The sequence below is a fragment of the Heterocephalus glaber genome, unplaced genomic scaffold (genome assembly GCF_053883595.1).
Source record: "Heterocephalus glaber isolate CG9 unplaced genomic scaffold, H.glaber_assembly_v1.0 deba00001104, whole genome shotgun sequence".
NCBI classification, from domain to species: Eukaryota; Metazoa; Chordata; class Mammalia; order Rodentia; family Bathyergidae; genus Heterocephalus; species Heterocephalus glaber.
In genome coordinates this window covers 1908059-1923732 of record NW_028258193.1, presented here as the reverse complement: position 1 = coordinate 1923732, position 15674 = coordinate 1908059, and the positions used below count along the sequence as shown (strand labels likewise).

Here is a 15674-nt window from a genome sequence, read left to right as displayed (position 1 = left end):
CACCACCACAAAGTAGAAAATACTAACTCAGATGATCGGAAATCGGGGACTTGCAATCCACAGTTACAATGAACCGTGTGGCCAACATTTTAAATTTTCAAGTGTCAATAGCATTTGTGTTCCACATGTAGTGTTTTGACGGGCTAACTCTATTGTCAGGCAGTTCCTGTAGAAATGGCTTGACAATTAAACTTAGTCCAGGTCCTTCTCACCTCAAAGAATTGAATGAGACAAGCCAAACATGGTGCCCAAAGTTTCCTTGAAAAGCGAGAGGTGAAAGGGTAGGGGGAAAACTAGCTCTATAAAGTAAACTGGGGCTGAACAAAGAGAGGAAAGGATAGAAACAAAACTAGAAGCGCACTCTGCATCTAGAAGACACGGAGTGTGCTAGGTGAGGAGTCACTTCATGCCGTCCAAATCTCGCCCAAGCCCTGGAGAAGTACCACACCCGGCTCCTGAGAATTGTTTGGTGCTGTGCTGGAATCTTGTAATTGACAGGTCCCACTCATTTTCCCATCCAGCCTTGACGCGCCCTATAGCCCATATCACCTATGCATCGAGCATGTCTGTGTATGGACACGTGTGTGTTTGTGTGTGCGTGTGTGTGAATTGAGTTCCTTCCCTCTGCCAAACACTCCAGCTCTGTGAATCTGCCTGATTGGATCTAGTTCCCTCTGGCTTTGGTCACTATTTATTGTTGTTTTGAGTTCTCCAGTCAGAAAAACATACTATTTTTTTAAGCTGTAAAGTTTAAATCCCATGAACAGTGTCGGTAGAAATGAGGACAAGGCTGGGTTGAGAAAAATTGCCCTGAATGACTTTAACTCATGTCGGAAAAGGTCCTATTTATCCTGCCTAAGCATTTGCTAAACATGGCATGTTTGTCATGTATTTCAAAATCGTTTTCATTCTCAAGTTTTAAGTGGTCATTCTCTGAATTTGGCCTAATGGAATTAGAATAATGGCTGCAATAAATTCCAGAGACCTGATAAGACTTATTGTTATTGTCTGATTCATAACTTTCACATTTTACGATCAGTGGTAGGTCAAGCCATTAAGCTATATTTTTGGTCAAATTAGGACACTCATCTTTTTAATAGCTTTGTTTCCTGTCCTTTGCTTTCACAGGCTAGATTCATGAGGCTTAAAAGCTTCTTTTGCTGTACTCTAAATCTAATTGCAGTTCTCTATATCAGCACATTTAAAAATGTCTAAATTTAAACATAGACAATAAACAAAATAAATCTGTGGACAACATTACATAAACACCACGGTGTGGCATCCTCCAGGTCACCGTGTCCTGTGGCTTCTCAGAGCAGCGGCTGTAAGACTGAGAGTCATCCTTGCTTTGCCCACACATCTCCGGATGCAGAAGCCAGTCCTTTGTGAACCACCCATCAAAGAAACGTTCCTTCACAATGTGCTCTACATCACAGTGTATGACGTAAAATATACATCTGCTGTGAAGTGATAGAACTTGAAATATTTTTTATCAGAATTTTGTGGATCACGTGACCATTTCCCTTTCCCAGATGTCTCTGTTTCTGAAACCCTGATGCAGAACTTTCCAATCTGGTGGTTTGCTCCACACCCTTCTTCAGTCCTTAGAGTGGTTCTCTTTCTCTTCTGTCCCTTCCTGGATGTCGGAGTCTGTGTCACATAGAAGCCTGCAGATGATGGTCTGTGAGGTTCACACTCAGCCCTTGACCCTGTCACAGTGATGTAGTAAGCGGCCGCTTCACTTCCTCCAGTGTCACTGTTCCAGAGTGCGGCATGCGAGCCAGGTCTGTGGGAACAGCCCTTCTGCAGATATCCTTCATGGTCTTCACATCTGGATCGGCACAGTCAGGAAGTGCAAGTAACCTCGAGCTCTCCATCAGCAGGCTTTCTTTGTGCGGCACCTCCTGTACCCCGAAGGCAGACCTTTCCCCCGTACCTGCCGTGCTGCAGACCGGGCACCCTTCACCCCTGTTTGCTGTCTGCCTGGGTCTTTGAGGGGCACGGTGCCCTGCACAAAGCTTTTCACTACCCCGTCCTGCTGGGGCCTCACTCTGCCACCTTCCTGCTTCTCCCGTCGCTTTCTGCCCCAGCTGCACCTTCAGCCCCAACCTGGTGACCTCAGGCACCTGTCGCAGAAGCGGAGCGTGCAGTGCAGAGGTGGCTGTGAGGGGCCGGGGCTCTTCGTGGAGAAGCGTGGCGGGTGGAGAGCACCCCGCCTCCTGCTTGTCTCCCACCATGTGCCGTTGGGTCAGGGCCAGGTTAAACAGCGCTGCAAAAACCGTTCCTACGAATGCAGATGTGAAGGCTTTGTGGTCTTCCTCTCTGGCGTCTGCGGGGCCTGTGGTGACTGCAGAAGGGAGAAAGGGCGATGCATCTTCCCAACTAAACGTCTCGGTCTCTTCTAGCTGTGGCCGTTCCAGAGTTGCCGTGTTACACACCGCCTAGAACGATTTTTAAAATTTTTCATTCCAGCAATAGAATTCCTGTAGAGACAGACATAAATCCAGTTACTTTTTAGAATATGAATCAGATTCAAATGTATAATGTAAAGGAGAGAAGTGAAAGTAAATCAGTATACAATGTTGCACGCGAGTCAACGTAGCATAAAGACGCGTCATGAATAAGTAAAAACATCCTGTATTTTAGGTATGAAAGGAAGGAATTTAGGAGCTGGAATTTAAGGATGAATTATTTGCCTTTTTTTTTTACATTTCAAAATGTTTTCCCTCTTTACTTTGGACAGTTTTTGTGATGATGCTCTTTGATCTGTGCCCTGCCTAGTGTGTGCCTGCTGTTTCCCAAAGTTATGGCGATGTGACCCTAATCCTTAGGGTTAGACTTCAGCGTTTCCGATTGTAGTTAGAAATGTTGACCCCAGAGTATTTAAGTGCATTTTTTTGGTGAATGTGAAGCTAAGTGATGTATAGGAGGCAATCTTGCCCATCTATAGCAGAGCAAAGGATGAAGCTCCCATGTAGTTATAATCTATATCCTGATGTTAAAATAGAGATTTTAGGTTTATATTAATATGTCAAGTTATAGGCCTATATGATTGTATTCTTCTTTGTTTAGCAGTTGTGTCTTCTATGAAAAGCCCCCAAATGGTTTGGAAATCTGTGCTAGGAATAAAACATATTGCTGCTTAACGTTAATGGTGTTTTACCCTCCAGAAAATACATGCATTGAGGGAGAAATCTCTGTCAACTCAGAGCATCTTTAAGACACCCACGTAGAATCACCCCCTCCCAGGTCTTGCCAGCACTCAGCCACGCCTCCTAGCGGGCCGCAGTCCGAAGAAGTGTTGTCCAGGGACAAAGGGACAGCCCTGCTGGTGTGGACAAAGACATTCCAGCTCTGCACCTGTCCTCCGGGCCCATGCGTGGATGCGGGGAAGGAGCGACATTCCGGCTGTGGTCTGGAGTGGAGGGAACTGACCGCCCTCCGCTAGCATCCCTTCCCTGAGAGCCGTGTGCTGGGTGCAGGGTGAGAGTCCCTGTAGGGACAGACCCTGTGTCCCTCCTGTCACATCTCCCAAAGCTTCTTGTCCAAACTCTGGGCATGGCCAGCGGCACATAGAGACGCCCTGGGTCTGGCCTGTTGCTGCTCCCTGGAATCTCAGCTGAAAACCTGTGCCATGCTGTGGTCGGGACGTGAGATGATGTACCTGTCCGCGCAGTGTGGACGCCCAGCAGGGGACAGGTCCCCTGTGCTGTCACTGCCCCTCTACACCTGTCCCTCATTCCAATGGTACTGGGCTCTGAACTTCGAGAGCAGTCCCTCCCCACCCCAAGCCGCCGACTGCCCCCCGACCCAGGCCAGCAGTGGATCTGGGACCCAGGCCTGTTCCTGTTAAGTACAGGAACCAAAGTGCAAGTCCAAGGTCAGGTCCCAAGGGTAGCTGTCTCCTCTGGAAAAGCCCTTATCGCCCAGCCCCCCTGGAAGAGTGGCAGATCGTATTGCTATCAGCAGTTCTCTGGCATCACGCATACATTTTCATTAACTTTACACGTCCTCCACCCTCACAATTCCCCATCTCGAGACTGAAAGTTTGTCCGGTCTGGCCCATCAAATTGCACTTTTTATCTCCAGAATGCCTGGATAGCTGCTTATAGTTTACTCTGATAAGAGATTATACAGAGATATCAGTGGTAAATAACACTTAATGTATTTGCTATTTTAGGCTGAATCCCATATTACATGATGCATTTCCTTTTTAATCTGTGAATTCCTTAAATGAAAGAGATTCTGGTCTAAGAAAGCTAGATAATAGCCTTGAGGTCATAAATGCTGGTCCTGTTTACCTGAGAACAGAATGCTCATGAGAAATTTTTGTTGTCTTTAAGAGCCACAGAGAGAAAAGCAGAAGCAGAGAAAGAGCTGAGTTTGAAATATTTGTTCTCATGTTGTCTCTTCGGGAAGGTGAGAATCCAGGATTTGCACCCAAGTTTTCTCATAAAGACTGAGTATGCATGAGGAGGCGCAGAAGGGAGACAGTTGGCAGGGTCCACAGAGAGCAGGAAGGAGTTTCCTAAGGACACGGACTTTAAACCGTGTGTACATTAGAGTTGGTGTGTTTCGTGCTAAACATGGAAGTGGCGAGTATTATTCAGAGACAAGTGTGGACCAGCTGCATGATGGGAATGGGTAATGACTAGGCCTGAGCTCCTGCATCGGATTCAAAGTTACCTAAGCTCCTTCTGGTTGAAGGAGCCTTTGCTTCTTTTTACAGAGCAGCAGGAAACACTCGTATTGCTGGGGTTTTGGGAAGGTTGCGGGAGTTACCTGATTCCAGCATCTTGCTTGTGTTTCTCCAGCGGTGGGTCTGGCTGCGTGTCAAGAGCCAGCCCTGCCCAGCAACGGCATCAGACTCGGGGACCGCTACATGGTGAATGACGTGCTGTCCTTCCAGTGCGAGCCGGGGTACACCTTGCAGGTAATGCTCTCTGAGACACTTTGTGGCAGAGGAGGTTCACTGTGGTCACCCTGGGCAGCGCACTGAGAGCCTGAGCCCTAGGTCGGTACCCGAGCGCCCGTCTGGCTTTGCTCTCTGTGTGACTCACGCTAATAACCTGTGCGTGGTGGTGATCTTCCTCAGTGCTTAAGTAGCTTCCGAGTGACACAGCGCTCTGCCAGTGCTGAGCCTTTTGCTCTTCATAATGATTTTATTTCAGAGGCACACTCTTGCAATTGCCATGTAGGGAAGATTCTAAGAAACAGAACTGTCAGAGCCGTTAGAGTCCTACCTGGCACCCCCTTGTTGGATTTGCCTCTTCGTGAACTGGCCCTGCTTTGTAGCCATTCCTAAGATTCAGTTCAGTAAATCAGCACTAGATACCAACAGTCCACCAGGTGAACAGGACAGGAGACGTTAAATAATTTTCAGGAAACATGAAATAGAAATGTTGCTTAAAAACCCACATGTAATTTTAAGAGAAAACTATATGAAGTTTTTAACAACCTTTTGTAAACTGACACAGCAAATTAGTAATTTGTCTATTATCTATTTTCTTTTTTAATCTTGCAAAAACTTACATTCAAAATGTTCACTCTTCTGCGTAATTCTTACATAATTCACCCTGCTGACAATAAAAATGACCACCTACTCAGCTGTATTCCAAAGCCCAGGAGACATGGCTAAACCTAATGATGGTTCTGTTGTTCAGATAACACAGGTTACAGAGCGTTTTTGCTGTCTGTGTGTTATAACATTGAAGCTGATCATTTTTCAAGGACATTATTCAGTCATGTTCTAGTTAGATTCACAGGATGGAAGCTTTTAGCATGGAGGCAATGACGACAAAACACCTAGCACACGCCAGCAAATGAGCCAGCAACGCTGTTAGCATAGACAGAGGGGCACACCTGAAGTTTGCTTCCCAGAAGCCAGGCTGCAGTTTCCACCCATGCGCTCTGCAGCGCTGCACCACAGCAGACTCTGGAGAGGCCTGTGGTGGGGAGGACGCCCCTCCCATCCCAAGCACTCCAGGGCTGTGTGGCCTGGATCCTGGAGCCCCAGCACGCTGGCTTCCCGTGTGACGGCGCAAAGGATCTGGTGTCCCTTCTCCCTGGAGCGATGCCTCAGTCTGTGCCAACAGTCGGCTTCGTGCCTTTATTTCTGAACCACACCACAACCAGCTGGCGGGATGCACACACCATGCTCTCCCTCTTCTCCCATATTTATTTCTGTGCTTTCATACGTGCTCTTCCTCGCTGATGTTGTTCCTTCCCACTTGCTGAGGACCTGACATGGTAGTTTTGTTAGCATGCTTTTTCAAGTGATGTTTTTACAGGTCTTAGAGAATAAAATTGCTCATTAGTACGGTAATATTTTACAATGTGTTGAATGATTTGCTGCTTAGACCCACAGCCCTCAGAAACATGATTGGGTTGTGTATTAGCTCTGGTTTTTCAAGTGCAAATTTAGCTATTTTCTTCCTCATTACAAACAGCTTTGAGCATAGAATTTGCAAGCTGTTTGTCATTGATGTGAGCAAAAAGGGATTCTGGATTTTTTTTTGAATTTCCAGCACCATTTTACTAACACAGAGTTGGAACGTGGTTCGAGTGGCAGGCTCTGGTGATATTCATGAGCAGTGCTCAGAAGTGCTTGGAGTTGCATAAATCTCGAATATCTGAATGATTTCTGATTTCCAGCCTGTCTGGACTTGCTTTAGTGATTTTTTTTTTTTTTTTTTTTGTACTGGGGCTCGAACTCCGGTCCTTGTGCTTGCACACCAGGCGATGAAACCACTGAGCTAAATCCCCGGTGCTTTAGTGATCTTTTAAAAGTTGAAAAAATAAAATTTCCACTTGAGTAAAAAAAAAAATAGTAAATACACAATATCCTGTCTTGGTTTTGATCCATTGCAAAAATTTTAACTGGAATCATTCATCTGAAAACGTTTATAGTAAAATCAATAGCAGAATATGACCTAGGCGGGTAATAAATGGCTATTTTATTGGTAGCTTTCAAGAAATATCTTTAAATGCTTTTGCACTGAAAGTTTATCTATATTTCAGGAAGAAATTTAGTAAACATAATTTTTTTTGGTACCAGGGATCAAACCCAGGACCTTGCACTTCCGAGGCAAGCAGCAGAACCACTGAGCTAAATCCCCGGCTACTAAACATAATTTAAGGGATCACAGAATGAGTGAGCACAGACAGAGCATGAACTTTAGCAGCAAAAACATTGTCCAGAATGTCTCCTTTAAACATAAGTACTGTCTCCCTTTCCTTGAACTATTCCATAAAACATTCGAAGATCTGAGGAATTAGTCGTGCGGCAGATTAACCAGGTAGGAGGGCTCCCAGGCTTGGGGAGCCAGCTTGTCCTCGGCAGCTGCCCCATGGCAAACTCCTCTGCCCAAGTTCCCAGTGTGGTTGGGATTCTTCACCGTGAATTCAAGGTTCGTCCCTTGGTCACCTCTGTGCGCCTCGTGCTGGCACATGGGAATTCGCGGGACAAGAGGTGTGGCAGGTAAGGCCACCCCCGAGTCGCAGTGAAGAAAAGCAAAAGCACCCTGCAGTCCCACCTGTCACGTGCTGGGTGACAACAAGACAGCGCTGCATGGGAAACCCTTCCCGGCTTCCGCCTGGGCTTTGAGAGGGACAGACTAGAACAGACACGCAAAGTCAAGAGCTGGACTGTCTCGGCCTTAGAGGCAGTGAGACCCACGAGGTGAGGACCGACCTTGTCACTGAGCTGGTGTTCGGCCCTGAGCCAGCAGTGGCCAGCCCCTTTCTGCAGTCCAAAGGAGCCCACGCCGCTCTGGCCAGAACCACGTGGCCGGGGGAAGTGTGGCTCGGGGCATCCACATCCAGGACAGCCGCCCTTCCGCACGCGCACAGCCATGGCCTTTACCCTTCCAACCTGTGTCTGTGTTTCCTGATCATGTTCAGCCCCTCAGACCAAAACCAGGAAAATCTGCCGATGAAACAAAAGGACACTGTGCCTGATTCGGTGAATCTTCTTTAAGCATTGCAGAAAAAGCTCAACAGAAATACTGCCTTCATCAAAGGACATCACCAGATTTGGTTTTCTTGAAAAGAAATAGAAATGATTTTTTGTGATTTTTCGTTTTTTACATTTGTAACTAAAGCCAAAAGACCAAAACAGCAGTTTCATGTTGCTAACAAACCTCCTGCCTTTGAGGCCTCTGCTCCGTAACACGAGTCTGCTTTCCGTTCTCTCCCCAGGGCCGTTCCCACATCTCCTGCATGCCTGGGACCGTGCGCCGCTGGAACTACCCATCCCCACTCTGCATCGGTGAGCTCGGCCTGCTCTGCTGGCCTCCCTTCGTGCAGCTCTGCTTCTCTGTCCACAGGCGGCTGTTGCGGTACCGACCCCAGGGCAGGGGCACAGAGAGTCAGTGTGAGGGGCTGCGCACCCCTGCAGGCAGCAGCGGCCTCACCAGGACTCAGTCTGGCTGCACACGGCAGACACCAGGGTCCCAGACCGGGGCACCACGCAGGCTGAGCCTGCAGCAGGGACCAGGTCACTGGCTCCCGGTAGGGGTGCAGCGGCTCTCGACAGCCTGTACCCCAGGCCCACACACTCCTGCCTCAGGCTCCACGACCCTCTGTGGGTGCAGCCAGGCACGTAGATCTCCAGTCTGGTAGAACTCCACAGAGAAGCTGCCTTTGAGGCTGGAGTATAAATTCCGGCCCAGTGATGGTGTCCAAGACTTCTCTGCAACTGTGACTCACATATGAGGAGATACTTTCTAAATTGTTCTAATTTGCTTTTTAAAAACTTGCAGAATATTTGAAACCTAGGATGTAATGTCCATGTTGAACAATTACCATCTTTACTTAGCTTATATTTTACATATTTTCTCGTACAGTGGCACCTCAGTTCTCAAATTTAATCCGTTCCACAATTCTAGAAAAAGATGGGCATGGTCATGTTCACACTCCATGCAGAGTTTGCAAACAAAAACAAAATTTTGCCGAATACTTCTGTTTGCGAACTAAATTTTTCACAAATAAAAGCGGTCATGAACCGAGGTAACAGTGTATTAAACTTTTCCTCAATAGATAAAGTTTTTCTATTTTGATGATTAAAAAAGATAAAAGGGCTCTGCTGTATGCCTAAGAGGACTTCTGAAGGACAGCATCCCCAAAACATTTTTGCACAGTGAGAACATCGTTAGGATAACAAGGTTGGTTCCATGGACCCCAAAAGTGGCATCATTTGCATTATTTGAAATATAAGAATCTGCCACTTCCCTGGGACACAGTGGTCAGTTAGGCCTGGATGTCTTCTGCTCTGTCCTTCCCGGCATGTTTGTTATAGAGGCATCTGTGATTCTCACAGGCACACACTGCAGGCAGGGTGAGCACATGGGCTTACCACACAGCGGGTCCCCAGGGAGAAGCAGGAGCCATCGGGTGCATTTCTGCCCTGGGAAGGAACCCAAGGCTAGCGGTGCTGGCTGATGATTGGGCTCTCAGACCAGATGAAGCTGGAACCCTGTGGCCCGGCTGTTTTCCAGGAGGGACCGTGGGGCACACTGTCCCGATCTGCACCTCTCGGGGTGTCTGAGACACTGAGCTGAGCAGATGTGCGCCCTGGTCCTGCACAGCAGGTGCCACAGAGACGGCACCCAGCACACAGATACTGAGGATGAACCGCCCTTCAATGCACAGTCCTCATAGGCCAGGGTGACTTGAAGTTTGGCTAAGATTCAGCTGCTCCGTGAACTGATGCTTCCTGTAGTGCTCTGAGCACAGAGGAAGACAAATTTTGAAAAATTCTCTTTGCTGCCAGCAGCTTGCAGCGAGGTGGGCAAGCTGAGCCCACTTGTAACTGAGCTTGGGGTTGCGTAGTGCGAGGGCTGTTGGGCTGATCTCGGGTGGGCTGAGCAGGGGTGTCAGGTCAGATAACACAAGGCCCGCTGACTCATGGCCACTGTTCCTCCACAGCCACCTGCGGAGGGACACTGACCAGCCCTGGGGGCGTGATCCTGAGCCCCGGCTTCCCTGGCTCCTATCCCAACAACCTGGACTGCACCTGGAAGATCTTGCTGCCCATCGGCTACGGTGAGTGGCCAGGGCGGACAGCCCACGGCCAGCTTGCCTGTCTCCCCCGGGAAGAGGTGCTCAGCTGCAAAAATGCGCCGTGCTTCTCACTGGGAGTGGCCTGCAGGCTACAGCAAAGCCTGGGCAGAGTAACTTTCAGAATGGAGAGTGACTTGAAACACGAGTTCAGCCATGTGCCTCTCTCCTGTGTCACGCAGGAGGCTCAGGACCGCAGAGTGGGAGTTCGGTGTGGGACATGATGGTTAGTCTGCTGTCTGTTTTCAGTTCCTCCTCTTCCCACCTATCGGTGGCCTTTTCTTGAAGAAAAATGAACCTGGTATTCTCCACTCCTGACAGATTTAATCGGGTGTCTTAAATCTCTCCACACAACTGGATACTGTTGTAGCTGCCTGACAGATTAACAGTCCGTGAATTAAACCACTTCCAGCCTGGTCAAATAACTCTTTTCCTTGATCCTACCCAGTCAGCCAACCCTGTGCCCAGGATCAATCAACAGTTTATTAAACAGCAAAGAATGACCATGGCTTTGGTCAGCGAGAAGCATTTTGTCCTGCTTCTGTAATCAGTCAGTCCAGCGGCTCTTCTCCCGCCACTCGGTGGGTCCATGTGGCCTGGGTCTGCACAGCACCAGGCTCTCAGCCCACCCAGAGGGGAGCCATGGCAGGGTTTGGGATTCTGACTCTAGAAACCCAACCTCCATCCATTACTGCGGCATAAATCTGTACAAGCCACCACGGGGTGCCAGGCCCTGTTTCCTGGCTCAGAATGAGAACAGCATGGCATCCTCGGGCACATGCAGGGCCTGGCAGGCATCCGTAGGGTGAGCTGCCTCTAGCAGACAAACCGAAGTCCGCCATGCTCCCTGCTGTTTTCTTCTCTTCACAGACTTAGCTTGCTGTTGGGTGTTACTTTGCCCAAGTTGAGTCCACTGAGAATTTTTGCCCGTATTTTCTCAAAAACATCTCAAGGCACAGATAACAGAAATCCCACCGAGTTGTTTTTGTTTTTCTTCTGAGTTTTTTTCCTGGTGAACCGTGATCTTTCATCTTTGCTACCACTACTAAGGATGCACAGATGCCTCCCTGCAGTGTTACGCGCTGGACCATCTTGTACCTCAGGGAAGGAACCAAAGGTTGCTTAGAATGTTTACTAAGAGCAGAAGACGTGAGGCCAGTCAGTCCACATTCACAGGCTCTGTCCATGGAGTGAGGTGGGAGTCTGAAGGTGAGGCCACCTTACTGTTCCGATTTCTGTCACACCCAAGGTGGAACTCCTGTGTAAGCGACTCTCCTTCTGCACTGGGATTTTCCACGTGTTGACTATAACCAGATGGAAATGTGCTGTGTAAACCTCACCAGAGATGGCCATTTAGATCAGCTCCCTTGTAATAATACAGCCTCAAAATATTCTGTATGATAAGAAAGAATAACTAGGTCACACTTATTTTAATCCCGTCAATCAGGCTGTCGGATGTCACACTGGACACGATTTGCTGAAAGTTAGATAGCTAAAAATTCTGCTCTAATCCAGATTAGAGCTGGACTGGGTCCTATTTCCTGATAGGCATTTGGCCCTTTGATAGGCGCCTGGATCCTTTATCCTGCTTAAAATGGTAACTTTGTTCACAATATTATAATCGTCATAATTCTGTTTCCTTTCAAGTCTAATTCCTAATGAGTAAAGCGATGCTTTCACATGGCCTGTACTTTGGAGACGTTCCCACCCTTGGCCTGGTGGTTTTCTTTTGTTCCTGTCTCTGCACGGATCCTCAGATGTGTCTCTGGATAACGCCTGTAACGCCCACCGTGCACGTCGGAAGTGAGCACCCTCTGTGCCCTGTCCTTGTCACTTGGTCCTGAGTGCTCGGATATTGCCCCACGTTTCCGACTTTGTGGTGCCTCCTCCCACCCACAGCCTTGGCTGTGATGGGTCTTGATGGACCTTCGCAGGACCTTCGCAGGCTGCGTGGACCCCATGTGTCTAAGCGTGCCTGCACGCACACTCACACTCGCGTGGACACTGTGGCACACCTCGTTTAGCAGTCACAACGCCCCTTCCCATTGACTTTTGGGCCAGGCGACGACAAAAGCTGCTTTCTGGTCGGTGCTGGCTGAGGGCAGGTTGGGGACCGAGGTGAGGGCCAGCTCAGCATGAGCCCCAGCCCAGGCCCAGCACGCCCGCAAACCTTCCACAGAGCTTAGATTAAAAGGATGGATCACTGTGTAGGCTTGTTCGGCGGAGGGCAGGATGTGGCAGCTTCAAACACTCAGATGTTGAAGTCGCTCGCTCGCCTTGGTGTGACAGCAGGTCACCTGCGCCTGGTGGGGCCGCCTCCCTTGCTGCTGAGCACGGCCTCCCAGACTCCCTGCGGGATCCGAACCCCATCCGCACACTGGAAGGAATCACAGATTTTGGTTAACACTTCAAAGATACTTCTTTCTTTTCTGCTTCTTGCTTGTTCAGCCTCCTTCAGAAGTTTTCTCCTTTCTTTTCTTCTTCCTTTCCAACCTAAGTGGGACAGATTTAATGCAAACCTGTTTCTGCAAGAAGTTATGGAGTTTTAACTTCATGAGATTCTTAGCTCTTGGCCAGCCTGATTTCATGCCAAGCCATAAAAACTGAGGACTTTTGCCAGCCACGCTGAGGGTACAGCTCACTCTGCCTTTCTTGTGCTACCGTGGAGGCAGGGGTTGAGATTTCTGGGCCTCAGTTTGTCTGCCTGTAAAATTACGACAATAACCACAGTGACATGGTGGGCTGGTCTCAAGACAAAAACTGGCGAGTTGGATCTGACGTGTGCTCTCTGCCCTAGCTACGCCTATCCAGAGGGCCTATTATTTATTCTTTTCTCTTCTGTCAGGAAGTTTTCTCCTCAGTTGGTGAAACCGTTTGTCTTTTACAGTTTAAATTCTACTGGATATTTCTAGGTTTTCTCCTCTTCTTCCTGATGTATGTTCTAACTTTTTCACTGACCTATGGTTTTGGTAATCCCCTGTCCCTTTGATACTTGACAGCATACTTGTACTTGAAATTACTCTGCTTCTGCATGTAGACCGCATAACCATGTAAGCATTATCTTTCATTTTTCTCAGTTTAAAATATATAATATATTGGATAAAAATTTTAGCAGTACAAAGCAAAGCTTTTGTCATGTTGCTGTTAGGGTTATCAGTTTATGACCAAGTTACTAATGTCATTGTAGAGATTTATGCAAAGACTATTATATTTGGATTAGATCTATTTAAACTTTCTGAACAAATTAAAACAATTTAGACATAGTAGTTCAAGTTCCAAATGCTGCAACACCATGGCGATTTCCCTAAAGCACCCTGGTGCTGGCTCTTCTCAGTCATCAGCCATAGCTTGTTTGGTACCCACCTCGGTACGTTCCCAGAGCGACTGGTCAGTTGGACAACCTTTGGGGAACTTGGACTGAGCCATCTGTTGGCTTGAGTTTTGAGTCATAGTGGAGTTGATCAGATTGGTTTCTTAATTGCCTTAGCAATTTGCTTGCATAATGTAATTGAAAATAATCATTTACTAAACTTATACATTTCTCAAACTATTGTATTACTATCCAGTCAGCTTAAAAGCAACTTTTAAAGTTTGTTGATTATTTCTTATCAGTGTTGGCTTCTCCCTTGATAAAGTCATGGTTAACTTATGGATGATATATAACATGGTTCCAGCCTTGCACTTAAAGCTGTAATAGTTGTTAATAGCAACTGCACAATATTTTTGCTGTGAATACGTGCATTGGTCCCCCTTCTAAGGATTATGCCTACACATATCTGTGGTGCAGGGCTTACGATATTCATGTTTCACAAATACGCAGACTTATGGGCATTGACTTATGGTCAGAGACCACAAGGCCAGCTGTGGCAGAGGGACAATTGAACCGAGGTCCATGGTAATCCATAATGCATTCTCTCTCCACTATGCTGCTGTCTGATGGACAATTAAAATTACAGTCCCTTGATAAGCACTGGTTTGACAAATTTGTGTATGAGGTTTGAACACTTTTGTGTATCCTTCCTAGGTGCCCATATTCAGTTTCTGAATTTCTCCACCGAAGCAAACCATGACTACCTTGAGGTCCAGAATGGACCCTACCCCACCAGCCCAATGATCGGGCAGTTCAGCGGCACGGACCTGCCCTTGGCCCTGCTCAGCACAACGCACGAGACGCTCATCCGCTTCTACAGCGACCACTCACAGAACCGGCAAGGCTTCAAACTCTCTTACCAAGGTACAGGATGCCCACACACCTGCTTCTCACACATGAGTGGTGCTGAAGTGTAAATCTCCCGAGTTGGCTCAAACCAGGCACAGCTGGGTTGGTTTGGCGGTGCCCTGGTGTCTGATCAGTGTGGAGCCTGTTTGCCCTTGAGCGCTGCCCACAGGACAGGGGCACGCAGGGGTTGGCTGGGCACCCGTCCTCTCACCCCATGGCCCCGTGTCCACCCACACCCCTCCTGCCCTGTGCACCATGAAGGGAGCTGACTGTGTCTCTGCCGTGGTGTGCTCTGCCCCTGTCGTGCTCAGGTGAGGCAGAGAAAAGGTGTGAGCGCATCCTATTTTCGTCTAGCCAAGTGTGCGATCTCTATGAAAATGGAATCAGCTGTTGTCAGAGCATTTCTGACGTGTGCGGAGTTCAACATTTTCATTTCATGCAAAATAATGTAGTTGCCCTTTTCTTGAAAATCACTAAATTGAATGAAGTTGAAAGTGTCAGACCTAGGGCTTTTTCTTTTTTTGAGACAGCTAAATCAGTTGCATTGCCAGGTTTTATAGACCACCCTCAGAAACAGGTTTTGATTGTTATTACCGGAAGAGACTAGTATTTCATGCTGGCCTCTCAGGCACTGTTGCTGAAATTCCCACAGAGTAAAAGCACAGAGACACGTCCAGAACATAGGGCTGTGGACGCAGGAAGGAGGCAGGTGTAGGAAACCCATGTAGCCTCAGAGCCCCGTGGTGCCTGCAGATGGGAGCACTGGGCCTGCACCGATGCTCTGGATGTCCTCTCCTCCTCCTCCTCCTCAGGGTGTGTACTGCTCCCTGCTCCACAGCTCTGCACACAGGCGCGCACACACACACAGGCACACTCACCTGTGGGGCAGTGCGGGTCTCCGCCCCTCAGCAGGTTGCAGGGCCCACTCCCTCGTGCTCCCTGGGCCCCTCCCCACTCCATGTCCACAGGGCTGTGTGCTCCACGCCTCTCGCCCCATCATCCTCTGTGCTCCAGAAGCACCCCAGGCCAAGGTCCTCTCCACCTTGTGGTGTCCACACCCTCAGCCACCTCAGCCTTGATGTCCTCCTTCTGCACTCCACTCCGCTCCACCGACAGGAGGACCCCACCTGCCCACCAGCTCTGGGGGAGGAAGCAGAGTTCTTCCTGGGTTCGCCATGTGTGGAGGTCACTGGTGCCACCCACGAGATGTTTCCCACTGCCTCCCTTGGGACTCCAGGTGCAGATGCCCCTTTGAGATTTAGGGCAGTAGTTGACCTCCCTCGACTGGGGAGATCTGGGTGGGTGTCTTTGGGATGGGAGCTGGTTGGCCAAGTTGGGTCTGCTTGCAGGGTGACTGGCTGGGACCTCAGCCTCCCAGGTGAGCTTTGTCATGAAA

General features: G+C 48.5%; 1 protein-coding gene across 5 annotated transcripts in view; it reads left to right on the top strand.

The window, feature by feature from the left end:
* The window catches only part of Csmd1 (CUB and Sushi multiple domains 1), a 1515607-nt gene that overhangs the window by 1353684 nt on the left and 146249 nt on the right, over positions 1-15674 (top strand). For all 5 annotated transcript variants that reach the window (XM_087210084.1, XM_021248185.2, XM_021248184.2 and 2 more), the window contains 4 exons: positions 4815-4933; positions 8200-8269; positions 9928-10044; positions 14084-14293. In XM_087210084.1, the coding sequence (XP_087066210.1) occupies positions 4815-4933; positions 8200-8269; positions 9928-10044; positions 14084-14293 (516 nt within the window). The remainder of the gene's footprint in view (positions 1-4814; positions 4934-8199; positions 8270-9927; positions 10045-14083; positions 14294-15674) is intronic.